The following is a 27358-nucleotide window of genomic DNA, read 5'->3' on the forward strand; positions in this document are numbered from 1 at the left end:
CACCCACCTAGTGAAGAAATACTCACCAGCAGCAGCAGCTAGACCTGGAGCAGGACCTGAACCAGCAGGTGGTGACATACTTGGACAGCACCCTGCCACCCCACATTGAAGATCCTCTGGACTACTGAGCAGCCAAACTGGATTTGTGGCCGCAACTGGCAGAGTTTGTCCTGGAAAAGCTGTCCTGCCCGACAGTAGTGTGGCATCAGAGCGGGTGTTTAGTGCAGCGGGGGCTAGTTACCCCAAGGAGAACTCGCCTGTCCAAAATGTGGAGAGACTGACCTTTGTCAAGATGAATCAGGCGTGGATCAGCCAGGATTTCCACCCACAAATGCCTGATGCATCAGACTAGATCATCTATGGTGCCACACCAACACGTTGACAAAAGAGACCAGTTTCTTCTGGCTACCTACCTCAGCTACTATTCTTATGCTGCCTGATGCCACACATCTGATGCCAAGTGCTCCTTTTTTCACCCACCATCTTCAGCTGGTACTGGTATGGCTACCCACCTCCCCATTCTGTCGCCAGGTCACTCTGTGGTCTCCTGATGCTGCTGCCACCTCCACACTATGTCACCTTGCCACTCTGTGGTCTCCTGATGCTGCTTCCACCTCCACACTGTCACCTTGCCACTTTGTGGTCTCCTGATGCCGCTGCCACCTCCACACCCTGTCATTGTGCCACCCTGTGACCTCCTCCTGATGCTGCCACCTCCACACCCTGTCATTGTGCCACCCTGTGACCTCGTCCTGATGCTGCTGCTGCCACCTCCGCACTGTCATTGTGGTTTTTTAATGCTGCTTCCACCTTACTACTATGTCATAGGGCCACTCTGTGGACTTCTCATGCTGTTCCCACCCTCCCCACTTCATGCGTGGGCCACTATTTTGCCTTTCGGTATAATTTATTTGACACTTCTTCTGATCTGTCAGAAGGAAGGAAAAATGAGACGCACAATGAATGCTGTCTGTTTAACAGCTGTAAGGCCTGCATGACATGGTCCCTATTGTGCATCAGAATTGGCTATGATTTGGTAGCCAAAAGCAGGAGTGGGCACAAAACACAGAAGACATGCAAATATTCCATTCACGTATCATCTCTGTTTTGGATCTACTCCTGTTTTTTTCCTTTAGCAATACTGATGTATTACAGACCAAATGCTGACCGAGTGAAGGCAGATGCTCCATAGACAGGATCTGTTTTTTGGGGGTTATTGTTCTGACAGATCAGAGGAAGGGCGAAATAATCAGTGACCTCAACACAAACTTACTGCTGACACCCTCTCCACTCTGTCGGGGGGGGGGGGGGGTCTCTACTTGAATAAGCGTTTAATAGAACAGGTTCTGTAGACATCTATGTGGACTCAGCTGCCGATGGTGAAAAAGGAATGCGCTTTTTCTTGACGCTAACATTGACCTGTAAGGCTGAGTTCACACTTGAGTTATTTGGTCAGTTTTGACCCTGTAACTGCCCAAATAAGTGAAGTGTGCGGTGATTCTAAGAGCGACGCCTATCATGTGCATGTCATACTGACTCACAGTATTGTTTCACTACCACAGCAGACTCCCTATGCTTGTTACTGCAAGGCACAGTGTTCTACCCCACTATAAAGCCTCTCTGCAGCCAGGAAATAGACGTTTTTTTAAAGCGATTCACCACGAATAAATTTAGATCAAACAGAATTTTTTTGAGAAATTCGCCGAACCGGCCGAATATTTTTTTTTTTTAATTTGCACACCTCTTTTGCTGCACAAGGGACCACACCAGATACTTAAAGCAAAGGTTCACTTACTTTTGCCACTCACAGGCATGTGATATTATAACATTTTTATTTATTTTTATTTATTTTATAAATAGTGTTGATCGAGCACCGTAGTGCTTGGGTGCTCAGGGTTTCGGGCCGAACACATCGGGATGTTCGGGTGCTCGACTGAGCACCCAAGTATAATGGAAGTCAATGGGAGAACTCGAGCATTAAACCAGGTACCCCCTGCTCTGAAGAGGGGAGGGTGCCTGGTTCATAGGAAAATGTCAGAAATTGATGGAAACACCACCAAAATGGTTCGGGAACAGCATGGGGAGGATGTCTGGATGCATCTAGGACTCCCAGGTCGCTGCTGGGAATGATGTTGTCCGATTAGTACGCCACTTTTACAGACTGACAATACGCAGAAAACCAAAGATGAAATCGATTTTAGAGAAAACATTGTTAGGAAACATTCTTTCCTGTATATTTACTTGTATATAAAGTACAAGTTCAGCCCAAAATGTTGTTGATTTTTGGTAGTGATGAGCGGGAGGTGCCATATTCGATTTCGCAATATTTCGCGAATATTCGATTCGTCTTATATTCGTCGAAATCGAATATTCGTCATTATTCTATTTATCGCGAATAATATGCGATTTAATTATTCGCATATTGCGATTTTCTTTTAACGGTATAAGGCAACTTTCCTATTGGTAGGCTGTGGCTATGTCTAATATGTGTATTATACGAATATTCGCTATGATGCTATACATTCTAGTTCTATGACGAATATTCTAAAAAACAAAGTTATAGCAATATAGCGAATATTCGTAAAATACAATATAGACTGCAATTTAGCTAATATAGTACTATAGTATTTTTTTTTAATAGTGTAAATTTTTTCCAAATCTGAAGTTCAGAAGAGAAAAAAAAATTAAACTATAAAAAAAAGATTATAGCACTATATTAGCTAAATTACAGTCTATATGTGTATTTAACGAATATACACTATATTGCTATAACTTAATTTTTTTGAATATTACAAATTTAGCTAATATAGTGCTATAATTATTTTTTTTATAGTCTAATTTTTTTTTTCTCTTCTGAACTTCAGATTTGGAAAAAAATTACACTATTACAAAAAAATACTATAGCACTATATTAGCTAAATTGCAGTCTATGTGTATTTTACCAATATTCGCTATATTGCTATATATTCTTGTTTTAGAATATGACGAATATTCTAAAAAACAAAGTTATAGCAATATAGCGAATATATTCGTTATTTAGAATATTCGTTTTTTTTTTCACTGTGTACTGTTATTCCACTTTGGCATACTGCTCCCCGACAAGCGTCCCTGTCACCATGGGAACGCTTGTGGGTTAGAATATACCATCGGATCTGAGTTTTCATGATACGATGGTATTTTCTAACCCACTGGCGTTCCCATGGTGACGGGGACGCTTGTCGGGGAGGAGTATGCGAACTACTGTACAGATTGGAAAAAAAAATGCGAATATTCTAAATAACGAATATATTCCCTAAATTGCTATATATTCGTTTTTTAGAATATTCTGCATTTTTTTTTCCATATGAAAACATGATTCCTTCCTGCTTAAGTTGCTTGTGGGCCAATGACTCATTGACCCACAAGAAAGAAGCAGGGAGGAATCATATTTTCAGATGTAAAAAAATTATGAATATTCGATATAGCAAATATATAGCACTATATTCGAAATATTAGCGAAGTTGCGATATTCGGGATTAATATTCGCTATGCAAATATACGCGCTGAACACTAATTATTGGAACTGGTGCCATGATTAAGAGGCATGGCCAGTGGCATCCGTAATGCGCCGCTAGAGTTGAAATTCGTGGACTGGCGCAAGACGAACCACAGTGAAAGCATTTTACAAGAATGTTTTCAATAATCAACAACGAAAGTCGGAGGTTCAAAGACGATCTGACAGGCGATCCGGCAGGGTTATTCCCATGACCCACTGAGCAGCTTCCGGGAAACCAAAGTCTTTGGGTTCTGGAGGGAGTATGGTTTCAAAGCTGAAACTTAAACTAATTGACGGAAGGGCACCACCAGGAGTGGAACCTGAGGCTTAATTTGACTCAACTCGGACACCGTCTACGGAAAAAGTGCACTGGATGTCACTGATATTTTAGGATGCGCACAATTTACACAGGAGATGTGGCGCGAATAATTTAACTGTCCGCAGCGGACTATTACACGGTATTTTGCGCAGGATGCGCTAAAAGTATATATTGCTGCTGTCACACACAATAGTCCTTAAAAGGACTTTTGGGTCTCTGAAAAGTTTTTTGTATAAAAAACTTGTTAATACAGTCCCTACACTGTCTGTCTCTTCCTATGCACAGCTCTCCCTAACACTGAGCAATTTAGCGCAGGTTGCGCTGCAAACATATATTGATGCTGTCACACACCATAGTTCTTGCAAGGACTTTTGGGTCCACAAAACGTTTTTGTAGAAAAATTAAATTCAATTACACTCTCTACACTCTCTGACCCTTCCTATGCTCAGCTTTCCCTGACTTAGAATGAGCCGAACACGCGTCATCGGGTGCTAAATAGCACCCGATGATGCATTCCGGCCAGCCAATCATTGTAATGCCAGTACGCAACATGGCTACTGGCATTACAGTGAGGGCAGTACTTACCTGCACGTTTATTGGCTGCCTAGCAGCCGCGAAACATGCGCCGAGGAGACTCGAACATTGAGCTCGAGCACATGCGGTACTCGGCCAAATACCGCCATGTGCCGAGCATAGCGATGCTCAAGTCGAACTGGTATTTGGTCTAGCATGCTCTCTCAACACTATTAATAAATAAATAAATGAGAAGGTGTAATATTTTTGACTCATTTGTTTGCTGTAATTATTTTAGAACCTGTTTGGAAACCTAATGCAATTGTAGGTCAAATTTACACAGAAATATAGAAAATTCAGAAAGATTTACAAACTTTCAAGCACCACTCTATCTCTACCAGCAGGTCTTTTTCTAAATGCCTGCATATTTTATCAAGATACTTAAGAATATGTAGCATTATTTGTCCTATCACAATGTCAGATATCCAAGTTTCAACTGTATAATATTGGCATGACTTCATTTATTTCCAAAAGTGTTTAATCCATTTTCTAAGTTTATATGGCTTAACTTATTACTATCAGTATAAAATGAAATGCAAAAATCCAGACATATATGGCACAAGCGTCGGGTAGTTCCTGTGGAACATATACTGTATGGTGATGGCACAGGCTCACAAGCTAGGTGATGACATCTGTAATAAACAGCCAGGCTCTAGCTGCAAAAGCCATTTAGATAGCACAGTCACTATTGACTCTGCCATCAAAGGGGTTAAACAGTCGCTGCAGTAGGACCCTGGCTGAATGTTACAAGAGCGAAACCCAAGCCTTTCACAACGGGTTTTCTATTTTATTTGTTATGCACTAATAAAATGCATTAGATTATATGTCTTATTACAATTTTTTATGTGTTTTTCTTAGATCTGCACTTGGCTTTCAGGGAGCACAGTGAAATGGATTCCAGACCAGAGAGTGCCATATGCTTGCAAAAGTAATGAGTGGGTTGGATTTGACAACCAAGAAAGTTATGAATGCAAGGTAAGAAGGTGCTCAAATGGTGCACTGTTGTTATAATGGTAATTTTGCTAAATCATGACCTTTAAGGCATATAATAACTTGGTGTCTACATATTTACATGTTCCTGTTCTATTTTGGTAGCAAGCACATTATTGTCTTCCAGGGGCGTAACTACCATAGCGGCAGACCATGCAATTGCTATGGGGCCCAGGGCAGGAGGGGGCTCAGTCTTAGTTGGTATTTTCTCCTTTTCTACTGAAGGTGAATACTTGGTCAGGGCTCTACTCTCTAAAGGAACAACTTTTAGCAAATGAGACAGTGGAAAAATGGCCCAAAGGTCATTGAAAGGGGTTTAAGCGGAAACCCTTCTGTCCTGTGTGGGGGGGCCTGGTTTGATCCTTGCGATGGAGCCCTTACTTCTCTATGTACGCTACTGTTGTCTTCATTTTAATATGCAATGTATAACAGTGTTTAGGGGCTAAGGCCAGGGCTTTGACCATCGTGTAGTTCATAATGACTTCACAAACCATTAGGGTGCTTTCACATGTGACAGATTTTGTTGCAGAATATTTCAAATCAATTCCATTTATCTGAAAGGGGTTGTTTTTTCAGCAAGCACATAGACATGGATGCAAGCCCCATTTTGATGAATAGAACCAATTTTTAGTCGTATAAATTTTCTGCAAAAAAATCTGCTGCATATGAAGGCACCCTTAGGTGCCACTATATACTTTTTAGCTACCATAACAGTTAGAGTGCTGTAAGATGATGTAAGGGTTGCAATATTTCATATGTGTTTCTTTAATTATAATGGCAGTGAGAAAAAAGGTTTTGTAGCCTTGGGGCTGTGTGTGCCGAAAAATATGTTTCAGCTGTCATCTTTGTGAGGGTAATAAGCGGCCAGGCCTAATGGAAACATGCAAGCTTGGAAGCAGTATGTTTCCCACTTGGGTAATGCAATGCAATGTATAAAAGGTGGGTTTACTGCCAAAAATAGAAAGACAAAGCTGTCGGAGTGATGGTGATAACCTGCAGATTCACACTTCCCAGAGATGTTTCGTAGGAGAAGCAGTGGTGTACCTTCAATGGCGGAAAGCCACACAACTGCTACAGAACCCAGTGCTGAACTCCATCTTCTGTTCCTGATGCGAAAACACTGCATTTCTGTGCAGCTGCCACTTGGAGGAGATCAATGCAAAGACTTTACAGCTTCCATTGCAGCCAATGGTTACTGTATGCATTCCTATTAATGTAGCTCCCCCTAGTGTTGGCTGCAGACAGCCAGTTTGGTAATATTGTATTATCTGAAGGGAAGCAGTGAGTTAGAGGTGAATGGGGGAGAGTTATCTGTGTATTTATCCCAATTGTCTGGGGTAAATACAATGTCAAATATGGTGTTTAGAATAAGCACCATTTTTTGGCACCTGATCCACTTGTGGGGGTTGGGGGAGGCTAAGGGTGACTTTTTTTAATAACTTTTTTTTTTTTATAACATTTCTTCCACTTAATAAAAAGTGGAGGAAATAAGAGCTCCACCTTCAGACTAAGTTGCCGTCTGATCCTAGTTCATATAATTTACAACTTTTTTTTAAGCCCTGCATCTCTTTTCTAGAGATGTAATAAGTAAACTTGTTTTGATTGCATTACCAGGGCTGGACAATGGCATTTTGGGATGGTCCTTGTAAGTTTGCATCTCCCTACTGGGCTGAATTTCAGTAAAAGGCTTGCTTTAGTTAGCTGATTTAGCAGGTGACAAGTGCCTGCTTGAGGTGTAACTGCACATACCTTCATGCACTGAAGAATTGCCCACAGACCAGGGCCAAGGAGAAGGCCGAAGCCCAGTTCTGAAGTAGGTCCCAAAAGATGCTGCAGTCTAGAGTAAAGATGAGGATCTTGTGCATGAAAGAGTTGAGTGCCTACAGTGATGCAGATGGTGACCAAGGTGCCAGATGAGACAAGCCGGGGCCCCGAGTGAGATAAGTAGTAAGAGTTAATGCCGCTTGGCCAAAGAGGAGACAATGTCCTGGTTCATGCAAAACACTGGAGCAGTAGGAGGAGTGGTTGGCAAGTCTTGTAACTGTGTAAAATGTAAAAACTGGACACCTGGTGGCCTATAGAGCTAAGATTGCCCTGCAGCAAGAAGGGTTTCTATTGGGACTAATATAAATTGACTTTAAAAGGACTGTAACTTTAAGATATATAACTGTACTTGAGAACTGCCAAGCTTGCTTTGCCCTTTAAGAAACTTTGCAACCATTAAGTGTATTGTCCCTTTAAGATACCTGTAAATGTGCTGCCGTTTACTTAAAGGGATTTTCCAGAAATTCGTTAATGATGGCCTATTCTCATTATAGGCCTTTAATTTCCGGTCTGACACACCACACCTTTGCTTCTGCTGTTTCAGTGTAGCTCCAGAAATTCATTGCTCTGTTGTGTAGTGTATGGAACTGTTGACTGCACTGCTGCTCTCATTCACTTCATTGGGAGCAGTGCTGCAATTCTATCTACTACATAGTGGATGGAGCTGTAAAGTTCTGCCACTGGAGGTACACTGAAACAGCTGATTGGTTGGAATGTCAATGTTGGACACTGTGGATCATATATTAATGGCCGATCATAAGGGTAGGCCATCAGTAACAAAATTCTAGAATACTCTTTTAGGTCCATGCCACCCTGTGGAGAAAAGAAGTGTGTACTGTATATACAGTTATGAGAAAAAGAAAACACACTCTGTTTGAATTATAGGGCTTTACATATCAGGACATAATAAAACAAAACATTTGTGGGGTCACTTATCAAATTGGTGTAAAGTAGAACTGGCTAGTTGCCCATAGCAATCAATCAGATTCCACCTTTCATTTTTGACTGCTCCTTTGGGAAATGAAAGGTGGAATCTGATTGGTTACTATGGGCAACTAAGCCAGTTCTACTTTACACCAGTTTGATAAATGACCCCATTGGTCCTAAGAAGGTCTTAAAATTAAGTAAACACAACCTCAGATGAAAAACAAGAATTAAGTACAAACTTACTGCTTTCATATGAAGTATGTAAGTATGAGGGTAACAGTCAAATGCTTGTGATTAAATGATCATAAGCAAGTGTAGCCACCTATATAAAAGTAGATGTTTTGGCGGTTTGCAGGTCAGGAACATTTAGGCATGTGTTAACACAATGCCAAGGAGGAAAGCAATTGTTGCTGGCCATCAATCTGGGAAAGGTTATAAGGCCATTTCTATACAATTTAAAGTTCATCATGATATAGTGAGAAAGATCAATCACAAGTGGAAAACATTCAAGACACTTGACAATTTTCCACGGAGTGGATGTCCCAGCAATTCCATCCCAAAATCTCAGAGAAACTGAAGAAAACCCAGGGGCACATTTATTAAGACCAGCGTTTTGGATCCCGGTCTTAATAAACACCTAAGCTGGCGGTGGATCTGCCGAAGTTATGAAGAGGCGCCGGCCCCTTCATAACTTTGCCGGATCCTCCGCCAGTTCTAAATTTAAGATAGCGTCTGAGACGGGCCTGCCGCCTGTCCTCTTCCCACCCACGCCCACAATTTTAGACCTGTCATGAGCGGGGAGAAATCGCAGATTGCAGCGCAACTAAGCGTTGCGCCACAATCTGCGCTTGTAAACACCTAATTTAGGCTTATTTCAGCATGATAAATGACTCCCCCCCCCCCCAATATCTAAGGCACAGCTACATCTAAGGCCTCTTTCACACAAGCAATACGGATTGTGTCAGAATCTGTTCGGGAGAAAACTGTTGATTTTGCAGGCAAATTCAATCAGATTTGTCTGCGATTGTGTTCAGTTTTTGCGTTTTTCCCATCCGGATAGTATACATTTTTTCAATCGTGTGAAAAAAAAACCTGAAGAATAACAATTTACATCTCCTTGCAATCATCAGTAAAAAACGCATTATATGTTTTTCACACAAGCCTCAGTCACTTCTATGGAGCCAGAGCTGCGTGTAAAAAACACAAAATAGAACATGCTGCGATTTCTCCTGAACTCAGAGATGATGTGTGAAAAACAACACTTGTGCATAGACCTATTGAAATGAATTGGTCAGGATTCAGTCTGAATGCTATGCGTTCACAACACGCATCGCATCTGGATGGAAAAATCGCTCTTGTGAAAGAGGCCTAAGACTCCACATGTCATGTTACATGTTCAAGTTCATGACAGTACAATTAGAAAATCTTAACAAATATGGCTTGTTTGGAAGGGTTGCCAGGAGAAAGTTTCTTCTTTCTAAGGGCTCATGCACACAAGCGTACTTGCTTATTGCCTGTGCTGCAGACCGCCGTGTGCAGTCTGCTTGCGGATTCGGACCCATTGACTTGTGTGCATGAGCCTTAGAAAGAAGTTTGCAAAGTTGCATCTGAACAACCCACAAGAGACCTGGAATAATGTTCTTTGGACAAACGAGGCCAAAGTGGAGGTGTTTGGTCATAATGCAGAGTGCCATGTTAGGTGTAAAAACAACTCATACTAACTATCAAGCAGGATCTGGGCATCAGGCAGTCATTTAGTTGACCATGAATGCCTCTGTAATCCAAAGTATTCTAGAGTCAAATAGAGGCCATCTATCCAACAGTTAAAGCTTAGCTACAAGCAACAGGATAATGATCCCAAGCACTATAGCAAATCTACAACAGAATGGCTGCAAAAGAAAAGAATTGAGGTGTTGCAATAGCCTAGTAAAAGTCCAGAAATGTTGTTGCAGGATCTTAAGGGTACCTGCGCATGGGTGCGGGTTGTCAAAAAATTCTTGTGGCTTTCTCTGTGATTTTATACCAAATCAGCACCAAAATCTTCATGTGTTAATTATGAATTTTGTTGGTGCTTTTTATGCAGTTTTTCTCCAATCTTAGTCTTGCTGTACAAAGGGTGAAATCTGCACAAAAAAATCTGCGCAGCAGGTCAATTTCCCCATGGACAAAAATATAAAAAGTGTACCTGAGATTTGTCAATTCTCATACACTTTGCTGGTACTGTATTGCGCTGTGGTTCTACAAGCTGTTGATTCATGGGGTGGATTTAGTTTTTCACACATGGCTTTTCCATGTTGGCTTCATTTTAGTTGAATAAATAATGGCACAGCGGAATCTGTTGTGTTAATCTGAGGTTGTATTTACTTAATTTTATGACCTTCTAAAGTACAGATTTTTTTTATTATGTTCTCCTGATACCTAAAACCGTAGAATTCAAAGAGGGTGCATTTTTTTTTATTTCTGACTGTACATGTATGAGTGAAGGGTTGCAGTGTCGATGTAAAAGAATTTAATGTACCTCCACCTGCCAACTCCAACACCATCAAAAAACCATAAAGATATGCCCTTCCAACACCATCAATATCCAAGTTTGTGCATTATATGATATTACTGTGACCCTTTGTGAGACAGCTGTTCTAGGTCTTTCTGCCATCAGTGCTTTACAATCACATGATGAGTTGCTTGATGATTCTGTAATACATGCCCATGCTCAGTAACGAAATTGCTTCTGTCTCCTCTCTAGCCACTGACAGCAACGGGTGAGATGCAATTTAAGGCAATACAAAAATGAATCTGTATGAGATAAATGGATCAATGAATTAGTACATTACTGCTCACATCTCTCCTGTCCTATAACTGCTTCCCCAAGATTTAATATTTGTCTTTAAGGCTCAAAATCATGCGTAATTACAACAACAATGTTATAAATACTACTAGTAATAATCTCTTTATTATTTCAAGGTGAGGTTCTTAAAAGAAAGTGGGTTTGGTGGTGCCATGGTTTGGGCCATTGATTTGGATGATTTCCAGGGGAGATTTTGCAATCAAGGAAGATATCCGTTGATCAACCACCTGAAGTCCTTGCTGGAAGGTATGCAACTATTTTGAATAGAAGAAGCAGTTTGGGTTCAGCTACATGGCGACATGTGTTTCACAACATGAAATTTGCGCGACATTTGATATGATTTGACAATGGTGTCACAATGTGATACATGACATGCTGTGACTGCTAGATGACAGTCACAAAAAATCCAGACATGATGGAGTTTGTGTTGCAGATCACAAGACACGTGCAACTTTTATTCCATTGACTTTAATGTAAGTTGCAAACAAAACACGACTCCCCTGACACTTGGATGTGTTTTCACAGCCAAATCACAGTTCTAAAATGGTTGTGCGATAGCAAGTTGCAGACAAGTCGCATATATTGAAAGTTTTCTGTGACTTTCGGTAGACTGACACATATTGCTGTGTAGCCGTACCCTTACTAACATGATGCAGTATGATGCCCAGGCAGCAAAAATAGATCAATTTATACTTTACACCAGGTTCCTTATCTGACCAACATAGACATGTTTGCAAGGTGAAAATTGCCTGTGCTCTGCAACTTTAACCCCTTAGGCCTCTTGCACACGACTGTATGGATTTGCGGTCCGTTTTAAACGGATCAGTTTTTCCGTTATTTTGCTTCAGTAGTCTTTCCATTTCCATTCCGCTTCCATTCCGTTTCTGTTCCATTTTGCCTTTCCGTTTTTCCGTTTGGTTTCCATTTGTGAGCCGTTTTTTTTGTGGATCGCAAACGGAAACGGAGGCATACAATAATGTCTAAACACTAAGTACATAAAAAATTGGGCTGGGCATAAAATGTTCAATAGATGGTTCCGCAAAAACGTAACAGATACGGAAGACATACGGATACATTCCGTATGCATTTAGTTTTTTTTGCGGAACCATTGACTTGTACGGAGCCACGGAACTTGATTTGCGTGCAATAATAGGACATGTTCTATCTTTGAACGGAACGGAAATGGAATGCATACGGAGTAACTTCCCTTGTTTTTGCAGACCCATTTAAGTGAATGGTTCTGCATACGGACCGCAAACGGAATCTGCAAAAATGGAACGGAAACTGAAAAATAAACGTTCGTGTGCAAGAGGCCTTAAGGACACAGCCAGTTTTCATTTTTGAATTTTCATTTTGTTCATCCCCACCTTCCAAGAGCTATAACTTTTAAAATTCTCCATTCAGATAGACAGATGAGAGCTTACCATATTTTTCGCCCTATAAGACGCACTGGCCCATAAGATGCACCTAGGTTTTAGAGGAGGAGAATAAGAAAAAAATATTTTTCATTAGACCTCAGATTAGATCAGCAATCAGACGTCAGCTCACGGCCTCAATCAGACCCCCAATGTTAATAAGACACCCAATCAGACCTCAGATCAGACCCCAATGTTAATAAGACCCCATTCAGACCTCAGATCAGAGCCCAATATAAAGAATACCCCCATTCAGACTTCAGATGAGACCCCATGCTTCATGTCAGCCCCCTGCTATATCTCTTAACCCCCAGCCATATTTGATCAGCCCCCAGCCATATTTGATCAGCCCCCAGCCATGTTTGATCAGCCCCCAGCCATGTTTGATCAGCCCCCAGCCATGTTTGATCAGCCCCCAGCCATGTTTCAGCAGCCTCCAACCATGTTTTATCAGCCCCTAACCATGTTTCAGCAGCCCCCAACCATGTTTGGTCAGCCCCCAACCATGTTTGGTCAGCCCCCAGCCATGTTTCAGCAGCCCCAAACCATGTTTCAGTAGCCCCCAACCTCAGATCACAAAATAAATAAACCACTTACCTCTCCTGCTCCTGGACGCGGCCGCTCTTCACTGCCTGTGCTCTGTCTTCCTCCTCCGTTGGCTGTGCTGTGAACTGGCTCGCACAGTGTGAGGTAACAGAGCGCCCTCTTGCTGTGCGCAGACGCTGCACAGCCGACAGCCGAGGACCAGGAAGCGGTGAGTACAGAGCCTTCACCGCTTCCTGGTTCTCCGGTAATAATGATCGCTTCCATAATGGGAAAAAAAAGTGCATCTTATGGGGTGAAAAATACAGTATATTTTGTAAGAAAAGATGTACTTTTTAATGGAATCATTTCATTTAACATAACTTGTATTGGCAAAAATTCTTCGTGGGGTGAAATTGAAAAAAAAATAAAAAAGTGATTCTGCCGTGGTGTTTTAGGTTTCATTTTTACAGCGTTCACTATGTGCTAAAAAAATCCTGACAACTTTATTCTGTAGGTCAGTACAATCATGGTAATTCCATACCAAATTGATGTAGTTTGTAAGTTTGTAAGTTTGTAATATGATTTAGTACGTAAAAAAAAAATAAGCCTTAAAATTTTTTTTTGCATCTCCATATCCTTTTTAATTTTAAACATTTTTTTTTACAGAGCTGTGTGGGAGCTCATTTTTGAGGGGAAAGTTGTTATTTTTACTGGTTAAAACTGTTTTGGGGGGTATCGTGGCCAAAAAACAACAAATTGGCAATTTTTTTTTTTGTGCTAGTGTTTGGCGTGCATGATAAGTATTTTTATGTTTCATTAGTTCAGAAATTTTTGGACAAATTGATACCACTGATGTTTATTTTTTGTATTGTTTATTTTTATATGTATAATAGGGAAAGGGGGTGATTAGAATTTTTTATATTTTTGTGTTTTTTAATATTACTTTTTTTTACTTTATTCACTGTACGTTTTCAGTCTATGCAATGTTCTGTAAATGCAATCTTGTAATAGCTTATCCAATAGACTGCAAAAGAATACAATTGCAGTCTATGGGATTTCTACAGGCTGCCTATAAGGCCATGCCTCAGGCACGACTTTTCAGACGGCTCACTATGACCGGCCTGGAAGCAAGGGTCCAGGCAATTAAAGCAATTGTTTGGAGCCCCACAATTTCACTATGGGGGCATTGATCCGAGGACAGAGGGAGGGGGCTAACCCCACAGATACCACAGTAGCTATTGACATTGGCATCTGAGGGGAGAAATTACTAGGATCTGAGTAATCTCTGAACCTGGTCACTGCCGGCGGGTCCCTGCTGTTTTGTACAGCTGGCAGCCTGCACCCACCATGTATAGAGAGAGTTCAGCTTGTGAGCCCGCTCCATACAACACCTTAACGCATTTGACATACAGGTACCTCATATGTTATTAAAGGGTTAAATAAAATAATTTAAATACTCTAAATATGCCACATATTAAAGCGGTATTCCTATCTCTGACTTTTAAAGTCTGACAAATACAAGTCTCAACTCTGGTGTGATCATATGAACGCCTTCCTGAGGCATTGCTAGGGCCTTAAAGGGGGTATACCATGATTATTGTAAAAAATGAAAATTAAAAATCATATACTGCATGAAGATCTTTTTCTAATAAAGCTAGAACCAGCTCTGTACCTCTCATGGATCCAGAGATCTCCCCATTCATTGCTCTACTAGATTTAGATGAAGCTGGCAGCTTAGGGGAGAGAGTCTTTTTGGCTGCAGCTCAGGGGCGTGCTCATGATCTCCCTATCACAGCTCAGGAAGCAGTTGAAAGATGAAACCGAGCATGTGTGGCCATCTCAGTGAGGTGGACAAAGAAATAAGAAAAAGAACAAAGAGCAGGTGGCGCTATACAGATACATTTTATTGAATAACTAAATGTTTAATTACATGCAATTTCAAAAGTATCCAGGTGTTGTGTTTGAAAACTGTAGAATATTTTTCATGGGACAAACCCTTTAAGGTATGTGTACCCACTCACATAAAACAATGAATAAAAACTATGCCAAAGACCCATGTACTAGAAACAAATACAAAGAACAATATTGCCAATAATATCACTGTTACGGCATACAAGGAAATGCTCCAAACTCCCAAACGGAACCTCCCGAATAGCTGCTAGCAGACGAATAGGAAACGCACCCAAGCGGCTTACACTCCTAGCAATCAGTCTCTAACAGCATACAGTGAATCCCCCCAAGAACTAGACCAAGCTCTGTGTTGAGGGTAAAGCAGTGGACAGCCAGAGCTGTGTGTTTATTGTTCTTATACACATTCTTACACATTAGTACCACCCACAGGGATTTGTAAAACAACCAATAACCCCGTACAATACACTCAGACACTCCCACACAAAATCCTCCCCTCTGCCTGTGATACAATTACCTTACACAATGGGTTAATGTAATTATCACAGGCAGGAGAATACACAGTGTTACACAATGTCTTCTGTCAAACTTCATTAGCCACATGGTAGCAAACTTCATTAGCCACATGGTAGCAAAAGACAATAAAATACAGAAGAATATTTAACTGTGCAGCTATTGCATAAAAAATAGACATTTAACATATCCAAAAATGGCACGAATTAGACCAGGGGTTCAAAAGTTAGTAAAAGTTCTTTGTGAACAAAGGAAGCATGGCTTTTCTGCCCAAAACCAGTTTTTACAGAGTTAGGCTGTGTGAGATAATTGGCTTAACTGGGTGTGGTAAGCCAACTAGGTACAGAAAATACCTCTATTCACAACAGCAAAACTACACAAAAATACATAACTCCTTCAAACTGAACAGAACCGCCACATTCACTTATCCCCAGATGGCTTGGATCTGAGCGCTCAATATATCCAAACAGCGCTCAGATGCCACAAACACAGTCAAATCGCCATGGGCTTTAAGTTTAGCATGGGCTGATGAGAGGGCCCATAATCCTGGGGCAAGAGGCTGGCAACCAGTGGCGAGGATGGTTTCGCCACATTTCTCCCCTTTTCCAAACAGACTAACAGGGTATCTGACCTTCTGCCGGTGAGTGCCCTTGTTAGTCCAGCAGCCCACCCACAAAATAGAAACAGCAGTACAGCCCACCCACAATAAATGGTTACTACACCTAAGCAAGGGATAAACTTGTCCATGTCCATGTGCCTCACTATGGCTGTGTGGGGAACTGGTAGACTGCCTTGGTGGGTTGTTGAGTGGGCAGAGACCAGCGGTACTTTGCCCTGTTGCCAGCGCTACCACGGAAGAAGCCTGGTTGTAGCCTGGTAGTTTGAGGGGGAGACAGACTGTCTCCCCTTTAGATAAACCACCATGCTGCTGTGGGGGGAGACCGACTGTCTCCCCTTTGGCTAAACAGCCCTGTTGCTGGGAGACAGGACCGACTGTCCCAAACCCCCTGTGCTGTGAGTGCAGAGACCACGGTCCCATCTGCACGGTTGTGGGGCTTACTGTCTCGCCCTGGTACGTTAAGCTGCCGCTGGGGAATGGAGACTGGGCTCCCAATTCCCAACAAATCCTTCTGTTGCTGTGGGATGGAGACTGGGCTCCCAATTCCCAACAACTCAATCTGCTGCTGGGGGACAGGACCGACTGTCTCTGCCCCCTGTAACTCAGCCTGCTGCTGGGAGATAGAGACTGTGCTCCCAATTCCCTGCAAATCACACTGCCAATGGGGAGAGGGGGTAACAAGCTCCTCTCCCATACATACTTCCAGCCTCTGGGGAGGGCGACCGACCGTCTCCGCTCCCAATACAGTGTCCTGCTGCTGGGGAAAGGAGACTGGGCTCTCTATTCCCTGCTGGACACTGCCGCTGGGGTGGGAGGACAAAGCTCTCCTCTCCCAATAAAACACTCTGCTGCTGGGGGACAGGACCGACTGTCTCTGCCCCCTGTAACTCAGCCTGCCGCTGGGGAATGGAGACTGGGCTCCCAATTCCCAATAAATCCCATTGCCGCAGGGGTACAGGACCGACTGTCTCTTCCCCCTGTAACTCAGCCTGCCACTGGGGAATGGAGACTGGGCTCCCAATTCCCAATAAATCCCATTGCCGCTGGGGGACAGGACCGACTGTCTCTGCCCCCTGTAACTCAGCCTGCCGCTGGGGAATGGAGACTGGGCTCCCAATTCCCAATAAATCCCATTGCCGTTGGGGGACAGGACCGACTGTCTCTGCCCCCTGTGACTCAGCGTGCCACTGGGGAATGGAGACTGGGCTCCCAATTCCCAATAAATCCCATTGCCGCTGGGGGACAGGACAGACTGTCTCTGCCCCCTGTAACTCAGCCTGCCGCTGGGGAATGGAGACTGGGCTCCTAATTCCCTGCAGGACCGCTGGAGAGACCTCGGTCCCATCTCCACCGGCCCCCTGGGGTTCTTCCCAGTAAACCTCCACAATATCTGCCCAGCTGAATGGGTCTGGATCTGGGTCTGTCATCTTGCTGTCCTGCTGAGCCTTCCCAATGGAGTGGAAGAGATCTCGGTAGTCCTGCTCCAGTTCCCACTCCAGGGTTGCTAGGTGAGCCAGGTCTTTCTCTACCTCATGGGGGTCATCCCAATCCTGCCTAGCCTCCCTCTCGTAGAAAATGTCCTGAAGTCTGGACTGTGCAGGGCTCCCGAAGTCAGGCTCTGCAAAAGACTCCCATAACAAGCCAGGACCATCAAACTCTTCTCCCTCTGGCTTGTCATGCTCAGCTGTCCAGGGTATATACTGTGCCATATACCACCAGAGAGCCTGGTAGGCATCCTCCAGCCATAGCTCCTGCCATACCCGGTGCTCTAGTTCCTTCACCCATTCCTCCAGGGGCTGCTCTCCCAGGAAGGGCATCCGCAGGGCCAATTGCTTCTGCAATCGCTGCTCTTCACTGGGGAGACTCTCGCCTCGCTATATTGTACATTATCCAGGGCCTGGTACCAGATGCCTTTCCTTAATGCATCCCGGCCATCCAGGTCTTCCTCATCGTATGCCACTGCTGGTTCCATCCTGCTGCTGTCAGGTTCGCTGTACTGGGACATGCGTTGCCCTCAAATTGTAATTCCAGGGAATGATGTTACTTTGTAGCTGTCCTTCTGGGCTGTGAGAACCATCCCGTCGCTTGCCACCAATTGTTACGGCATACAAGAAAATGCTCCAAACTCCCAAACGGAACCTCACAAATAGCTGCTAGCAGACGAATAGGAAACGCACCCAAGCGGCTTACACTCCTAGCAATTAGTCTCTAACAGCATACAGTGAATCCCCCCCAAGAACGAGACCAAGCTCCGTGTTGAGGGTAAAGCAGTGGACAGCCAGAGCTGTGTGTTTATTGTTCTTATACACATTCTTACACATTAGTACCCACAGGGTTTTGTATAACAACCAGTAACACCGTACAATACACTCAGACACTCCCACACAAAATCCTCCCCTCTACCTGTGATACAATTACCTTACACAATGGGTTAATGTAATTATCACAGGCAGGAGAATACACAGTGTTACACAATGTCTTCTGTCCTGGAGACAATTGGGAAGTAATCCAATTTATCTCCAAGGGCAGAGGCAAAACTTCATTAGCCACATGGTAGCAAAAGACAATAAAATACAGAAGAATATTTAACTGTGCAGCTATTGCATAAAACATAGACATTTAACACATCCAAAAATGGCACGAATTAGACCAGGGGTTCAAAAGTTTGTAAAAGTCCTTTGTGAACAAAGGAAGCATGGCTTTTCTGCCCAAAACCAGTTTTTACAGAGTTAGGCCTCATGCACACGACCGTTGTGTGCATCCGTGGCCGGTGTTCCGTTTTCCGTGATTTTCTGCGGACCCATTGACTTTCAATGGGTCAGTTGAAAACTCGGAAAATGCACCGTTGTTCATCTGCAGCCGTGATCCGTGTTTCCTGTCCGTCCAAAAAATATGACCTGTCCTATTTTTTTGACGGACAACGGTTCACGGACCCATTCAAGTCAATGGGTCCGTAAAAAAAGACGGATGCACACAAGATTGGCATCCGCGTCCATGATCCGTGGCCGTAGGCTACTTTCACACAGACAGATCCGCAGATCCGTCTGCATAAAAGCTTTTTCAGAGCTGAGTTTTCACTTCGTGACAACTCATATCTGACAGTATATTCTAACACAGAGGCGTTCCCATAGTGATGGGGACGCTTCAAGTTAGAATATACTACGAACTGTGTACATGACTGCCACCTGCTGCCTGGCAGCACCCGATCTCTTACAGGGGGCTGTGATCCGCACAATTAACCCCTCAGGTGCCAGACCTGAGGGGTTAATTGTGCGTATCATAGCCCCCTGTAAGAGATCAGGTGCTGCCAGGCACGAGGGGGCACACCCCCTCCCTCCCCAGTTTTAAATTAATTGGTGGCCAGTGTGCCCACCTTCCCTCCCTCCCCTGTATTTAACTCATTGGTGGCCAGTGCGGCCCCACCTCCCTCCCCTGTATTACTGTACATTCATTGGTGGCCAGTGTGCCCTCCCTCCCCTGTATTTAACTCATTGGTGGCCAGGGCGGCCCCCCTCCCTCCCCTGTATTACTGTACATTCATTGGTGGCCAGTGTGCCCCCCCTCCCTCCCCTGTATTACTGTACATTCATTGGTGGCCAGTGGGCCCCCCTCCCTCCCCCTCCTAATTAAAACCCCCCCTATCATTGGTGGCAGCGGAGAGTTCCGATCGGAGTCCCAGTTTAATTGCTGGGGCTCCGATCGGTAACCATGGCAACCAGGACGCTACTGCAGTCCTGGTTGCCATGGTTACTTAGCAATTTTTAGAAGCATTATACTTACCTCCGATGTCTGTGACCGGCCGGGCGCTCCTCCTACTGGTAAGTTACAGGTCTGTGCGATGAGCAATGCGCCGCACAGACCTTTCACTTACCAGTAGGAGGAGCGCCCGGCCGGTCACAGACAGCAAAGGTAAGTATAATGCTTCTAAAATTGCTAACTAACCATGGCAACCAGGACTGCATAATAAAATCACTTTTTATTAAAATCTGTTGTATACTAAAATCCATAACATTAAAAAATTTCTGCCAACATAGATATCTTAGGGCTTGCCTTTTGCAGGACATACTGTACTTTTTATTGATACTTTTTTAGGGTAAATGCAACTTTTTGATAGTTTGATATTATGCTTTTTCGGAAGGTGAGGGGAGTTGTTTTTATTCATTTTTTGTAAGGCATTCACCAGATAGGGTAGATCATGTGATATTTTTATAGAGCCAGTCATTATGGTTGCGATGATTCCAAATATGTATATTTTTTTATTTTATTATTTTCAGTTATACCCAATAAGAGCATCTTTGAAAAAGAATTTCATGCTTTTGTGTCTCCATTTACTTAGAGCCATATTTTTTTATTCATGGTCTTGGTGATGGTCTTGACTGAGGGCTTGATTTTTGCAGGATGAGGTGACATTTTCATTGGTACCATTTTGGGGTACATATGACTTTTTGATTGTTTGATATTATGTTTTTTGGGAGGTGAGGTGACAAAAAATAGCTGTATTGGCATAGTTATTTTTTTTTTATAGTATTCACCAGACGTGGTAGATCAAGTGACATTTTTATAGAGCCAGTCGTTGTGAACACTGCAATACCAAATATGTCTATTTTTTTGAAATTTTTAATGACTTCATTAGGGAAAAGTTTTTTATTTTTATTTTCATAGAAAAATGGTTTGGCCAGTCAGGCATGTGCATGGCTCTCTATCTATCTATCTATCTATCTATCTATCTATCTATCTATCTATCTATCTATCTATCTATCTATCTATCTATCTATCTATTTCTCTCTATATCTCTCCCAAAAATTCACCCAAATCGAACACACAAAAATTCAGATTTGGATGCAACTCAGAGTTTTGTAAAAATCTGGGTCGAATCTGATTTGTTTAGATTTAGAATCAATTCACTTATCTCTAACGAGGACACAGAGTAACATCTGCCAGGTCAAGTTGTGTATGACACATTAACTATAGTTATGTAACATCGGCCTCTCTAGAGAAATTTGTGTTTTTATAAGGTAAAGTTAAAACTGAGGATGTTAGGCCTTATTCACACGTCAGTTATTTGATCAGTTATTTCCATCAGTTTTTGTGACCCAAAACCAGCAGTGGAGGCTACAGATTGATAAGGTATAATGACAGATTTGCAACGGTTAAGTTTTTTCCCATTAGTTATTGTGAACAAAACCAGGTGTGGGTCAAAAACACAGATAAAAAAAACTTACGCGTGAACAAGGCCTAAGGAGCTAGTCTAAAGATCCTGGGCAGTGTGTTATACAGAATAGCTGTATGACCAGATACAGTCAGGTCCATAAATATTGGGACATGGACACAATTCTAACATTTTTGGCGCTATACACCACCACAATGGATTTGAAATGAAACGAACAAGATGTACTTTAACTGCAGACTGTCAGCTTTAATTTGAGGGTATTTACATCCCAATCAGGGGAACGGTGTAGGAATTACAACAGTTTGCATATGTGCCTCCCACTTGTTAAGGGACCAAAAGTAATGGGACAGAATAATAATCATAAATCAAACTTTCACTTTTTAATACTTGGTTGCAAATCCTTTGCAGTTAATTACAGCCTGAAGTCTGGAACACATAGACATCACCAGACGCTGGGTTTCATCCCTGGTGATGCTCTGCCAGGCCTCTACTGCAACTGTCTTCAGTTCCTGCTTGTTCTTGGGGCATTTTCCCTTCAGTTTTGTCTTCAGCAAGTGAAATGCATGCTCAATCGGATTCAGGTCAGGTGATTGACTTGGCCGTTGCATAACATTCCACTTCTTTCCCTTAAAAAACTCTTTGGTTGCTTTTGCAGTATTCTTTGGGTCATTGTCCATCTGCACTGTGAAGCGCCATCCAATGAGTTCTGAAGCATTTGGCTGAATATGAACAGATAATATTACCCGAAACACTTCAGAATTCATCCTGCTGCTTTTGTCAGCAGTCACATCATCAATAAATACCAGTTCCATTGGCAGCCATACATGCCTACGCCATGACACTACCACCACTATGCTTCACTGGTGAGGTGGTATGCTTAGGATCATGAGCAGTTCCTTTCCTTCTCCATAATCTTCTCTTCCCATCACTCTAGTACAAGTTGATCTTGCTATCATCTGTCCATAGGATGTTGTTCCAGAACTGTGAAGGCTTTTTTAGATGTCGTTTGGCAAACTCTAATCTGGCCTTCCTGTTTTTGAGGCTCACCAATGGTTTACATCTTGTGGTGAACCCTCTGTATTCACTCTGGTGAAGTCTTCTCTTGATTGTTGACTTTGACACACATACACCTACCTCCTGGAGGGTGTTCTTGATCTGGCCAACTGTTGTGAAGGGTGTTTTCTTCACCAGGGAAAGAATTTTTCGGTCATCCACCACAGTTGTTTTCCGTGGTCTTCCGGGTCTTTTGGTGTTGCTGAGCTCTCTGGTGCTTTCCTTCTTTTTAAGAATGTTCCAAACAGTTGTTTTGGCCACACCTAATGTTTTTGCTATCTCTCTGATGGGTTTGTTTTGTTTTTTTTCAGCCTAATGATGGCTTGCTTCACTGATAGTGACAGCTCTTTGGATCTCATCTTGAGAGTTGACAGCAACAGATTCCAAATGCAAATAGCACACTTGAAATGAACTCTGGACCTTTTATCTGCTCATTGTAATTGGGATAATGAGGGATTAACACACACCTGGCCATAGAACAGCTGACAAGCCAATTGTCCCATTACTTTTGGTTCCTTAAGTGGGAGGCACATATGCAAACTGTTGTAATTCCTGCACCGTTCACCTGATTCGGATTTAAATACCCTCAAATTAAAGCTGACAGTCTGCAGTTAAAGCACATCTTGTTCGTTTCATTTCAAATCCATTGTGGTGGTGTATAGAGCCACAAATGTTAGAATTGTGTCGCTGTCCCAATATTTATGGACCTGACTGTAAGTCCTGCAGAGAGAAGTAAGAAGACCTAAGGAAAGTTGAGAGTCCTTGACTAAGCACAGAACACAAATTGGTTGGTAGATGAGAGTGGAGATGTGGAAGAGCTATGTAGACTAGTAAAAAATGTTGAATTTAAAGGGTTTCTGTCACCAGAAATACCTAAATTAAACTGTCTGACATTAGCGATGTGCTAATGTCATCTGAACCAAACTAGCCTATTCCTAGTTTACTCCATAAATGTAACTTTTATAATATGCAAATTAGCCTCTAGAAGCAGGTGGGGCGTTGCTCCTGCTCCTAGAGGCTCCGTTCTCCCACATCTGTTACCTCCCTCCAAGTCTTGACAGGGCCAGGCAGCGTTCGCATCCTTTTGCCGGCATGGTAAAATCTCGCGCCTGCGCCATGCCGTTTAGTATTCCACACAGGCATAGTGAAGGATGGACACTCACTGGCTGCCGACTTCCTTACTGCGCCTGTGCTGAATACTGAACGGCACGGCTCGAGATTTACAATGCACTCAAGGTCGACAGGAGGATGCGAAGGCTGCCTGACCCTGTCAATCAAGACTTGGAGGAAGGTGACAGAGGTGGGAGAACAGAGCCTCTAGGAGCAGAAGCAACACCCCACCTGCTCCTAGAGGCTAATTTGCATATTATAAAAGTTACATTTATGGCGTAACGGGGCATGGATAAAACTAGGAATAGGCTAGTTAGGTTCAGCTGACATTAGCACATCGCTAATGTCAGCCAGTTTAATTTAGGTATTTCTGGTAACAGAAACCCTTTAATTGTACTACAAACAGGCAACAAGTGTTATATGGAATATACATAACTTTTCAATATCTAGTGAGTATGCTTTAATTACATGAAATGTTACTGTCCCTTATCAAAACATGGCTGTGTTTTTGTTGTTTTCCAATTATGTTTGGTTCTTTGAGTTTCTTTACTTCTGCTTAGTATGTATTTGTATGTTTTTCACTGTGAAGGTTTGTATGCCAAGGTATAACTGCATAACTATTAACAACAATGTTCTTAGAGTCAATATATCCTATATATTATCAAAACGTTTACGAACTGCTTGAATTAAGCACATGATCTTCTGATAGGGAACTGTTTCATGAAATGTTTTCTCTATAACATACATAGGTTCAACTGTAAACTGCCCTGGAGAAATATGTGGTGGCATTTCTATACCAACTACTCCAAGTGCAACCACCACCACCACAACAACAGCCAAACCTGACGGCACTACACCAGATCCTCCAGTCACTCCTCCACCTGTCCCTCCTGTCGATGATGTTGATTCCAACTTCTGTGTAGATAAAACTGATGGCCTTCATGTAAATCCACTAAATACAAACAAATTTTACATTTGTGCAAATGGCCGTACCTATTCAATTAAATGTGCAGATGGCTTAGTATTTCAGGCAAGTTGCAACTGTTGTAACTGGCCATGAAGATCCATCTGTCCGTTCTGATCTGAAAGTATCAATGTATACTCCCTAATAAATGTTTCAGTTCTATGTGCTACTGTGGTCTATGCGTGTTTTTTTTGTTTATTATTATTACTATAGTATATTATGTAAAACCACTGCTGTATTCCAACAGCAGTACCCTGCCATAATGAATCACCTACTGCCATCCTTGCCAAAGCTTTACTGGTGCCTCAGTGATAGCAATTTCAGTCATAAAGATCCCCTAGATCAGTGTCAAGCACAGATGCCCCCCTACATTAATGGCACTCACAGATGCCCCCTGTGTGTGCATGTGGGGGAGAGGGGTATAAGACCTGTTTGATAAAACCCAATATGAAGAGGAAATGGGAAAAATTTTGTCGGACCAGAATACCTATCAAAAATTGAAAACAAATCCTTTAGAAAAGTTCAAAAAAGATTTAGAATCACTCCTAAAGAAGGAACATGAAACTCAAATATTAAATAAAAAGGAATATGAATATCTAAACATCAAATACCCCATTACTCCAGTCATTTATTATCTACCTGTACACAAAAACCCTATAAACTCAGAGTACATAGATTTTTTTCTTCAAAAATATGTTAGAATGCCCCCTCCTACCTGAAAGATAGGTGAAAGGAGACGTCTTGAATATAGTTAAACAGGACAGTTTTTGGTGACAGTGGATTTCATGTCCCTCTACACAATTATACCTCTGGAAAAAGGGCTTGCAGCGGTTGAATTTGTCTTGGATCAGGATGAAACAAAAAAGGAACTGCAAAAAACATTCATTTTAGAATGTATACGGTTCTGCCTGACTCAATTATTTTTGGTATGGCGCAAAATTCTGCCACCAGTTTCGCAAATATTTTTATGTCTCATTGGGAGAGGTTTTTTTTATAGATTCCCTGTTGAAAGAAGAAAATAGGATGTTATTATTATGGAAAAGGTATATAGATGACTTCCTGTGTGTGTGGAAGGGGACAAAATAAGGGGTGGAAAACTTCATTGAATATTTTAATAAAAATAACTGGAATATCAGGTTTGTAGAGAATGTTAGTTGGCAAGCAGTAAGCTTTCTAGATTTAGAACTATTTGTGGAGGAAGGAACAATTAAAACAAAAACCTTTTTAAGAAAACTGATCGGAATGGATATATTGATACTAGTAGCTGTCATCACAAGCCATGGATTGATAATATTCCCAAAGGACAGTTTAAAAGGATTTATAGAAATTGTCCCAAAAGAGAAGATTTTAAGAAACAAAGTGAGATTCTAAGCAATAGGTTTCTAGAAAAAGGTTATAAGAAAGGGGACTTGACAAACTGAATGGAGGAAGAGGAAAACGAAAATAAAGAAAAAAGACCTGAAAACAAAGAAAACAGAAAAATTTTAATATGCATTTATTACACAATTTAATACTGATGAGCCACAATTTTTTTTTAAGTGGAATTAAAGTATTAAAGAATTATCCTATTTTAGGACCAATATTACCAGAGGCCCCCATGTTTATCTTCAAAAAGGCGCCAACAATAAGGAATAAACTAGTACACAGCAGCTTGAGGCATGATGAAATGAGCGGATGAAAGGGTTCATTCACATGGTGCAGTTTTTGCATTGCCTGCAAGAACCGGCCCCAAGAATGGAAGAAAAAGAAAAATGTACTGTCACGGCGGGGAGTAGGGGAAACCCCCCACCGTGCAATGGCAGTGGCTGCAACGCCAGATAGCAGGGAACCGGGAGCAGGTCACCACCTAACGCAACCCTGAAATCTCCCTAAACTCCTAGCGCAGGGAGCAGAGACCACCCATTCATCCTACACCACGGATGAATGGTGTCTCCAAAGGCCCAGTAGCAAACAGGAAGCAAGACCATGGGCTAAACAGTACGGCAGGTAAGTAACAGCAACGTCACAATGCTATGAACACTTACCTGCCGCAGCCGAGATGGACGGAGGCTCCAGGCTGGGAAACCCACAGTCTTGCCTTCGCTTAACCCCTCCGGGAAAGACATGCCCCTTTCGGAGCCATCACACCACCATGCGCACCTCCAAACAGGGACCACACCAAAACTACATACACCAGGTGAGGGAGGGAAAACAGAAACACACCGGAGGGGACAACAGACAGAGCAAGGTACACAAAATAATAAATAAGGGTGGCTCACACAGACCATATCATTCTGCCCAGGAGCAGAGCTCCACACCAAGCTGACAAACAAGCCAAACTGACACTCTGGCTCCACCACACCAACATATAGGAGGCCTGAGGTCACACCCACCACACCTACCAAGCACACCTTAACCCCATGCACACCAGAATGGGAAGGGACACACAACTTAAAGGGGAAGTGTCAAAACATGCAAAACAACATGTTGCCACCGGCAACAAGCATGCACGGCAAAAGTGTCATGGTCCACAATAACAGACCATGACACAGCCCTGACATGTACATACCATTCAGTCTAAAGGGAGGAAACAGGATTTCCAGATCTGAGGTAATATTACTTGCAAAATGGGAGTAATCAACGTACTGGTGAGCCCATGTGGCCTCTAGTACATTGGCAGAAGAATTAGGAAATTAAAAACTAGGATTCAAGAGCACATAAGAAACATCAAAAAGGGTCTCGACACACACAGTGTGCCGATCCGCTTCAAAACACATCATTGAAAAAACCCAAAAGGTCTTATCTTCACATTGGTTGAACTGGTCAAAAACAAGTGGATGGGCAGTGATCTCATTCAAACATCAATATGTAAGAAGTAGAGTGGATTCTATAATTTAAATGCACTTCAACCAAAAGGCCTTAATATAGAAATGGATTTCAAACAATGTTATGAGGGATGATAATTAAAGATCTGGACAAAGTAACAACAAACTGGTAGAAAACATAAAAAGGAAAAGGAACATCGGTACAGTCAATCATAATAAAGTTAGTAGATTAGTAAAAAGGTGAGCTTATATAATGTATCCATA

General features: G+C 42.4%; 1 protein-coding gene across 1 annotated transcript in view; it reads left to right on the plus strand.

Annotated features, from left to right (window-relative positions):
• Positions 1-24452, plus strand: part of LOC120995108 (acidic mammalian chitinase-like) — an 88030-nt gene extending 63578 nt beyond the window's left edge. The window contains exons 10-12 of the mRNA XM_040424116.1: positions 5286-5402; positions 11130-11259; positions 24076-24452. Coding sequence (XP_040280050.1) covers positions 5286-5402; positions 11130-11259; positions 24076-24386 — 558 coding nt within the window. The 3' untranslated portion in view covers positions 24387-24452. The remainder of the gene's footprint in view (positions 1-5285; positions 5403-11129; positions 11260-24075) is intronic.
• Positions 24453-27358: the final 2906 nt, after the last annotated feature.

Source organism: Bufo bufo, chromosome 3, assembly GCF_905171765.1.
Source record: "Bufo bufo chromosome 3, aBufBuf1.1, whole genome shotgun sequence".
NCBI classification, from domain to species: Eukaryota; Metazoa; Chordata; class Amphibia; order Anura; family Bufonidae; genus Bufo; species Bufo bufo.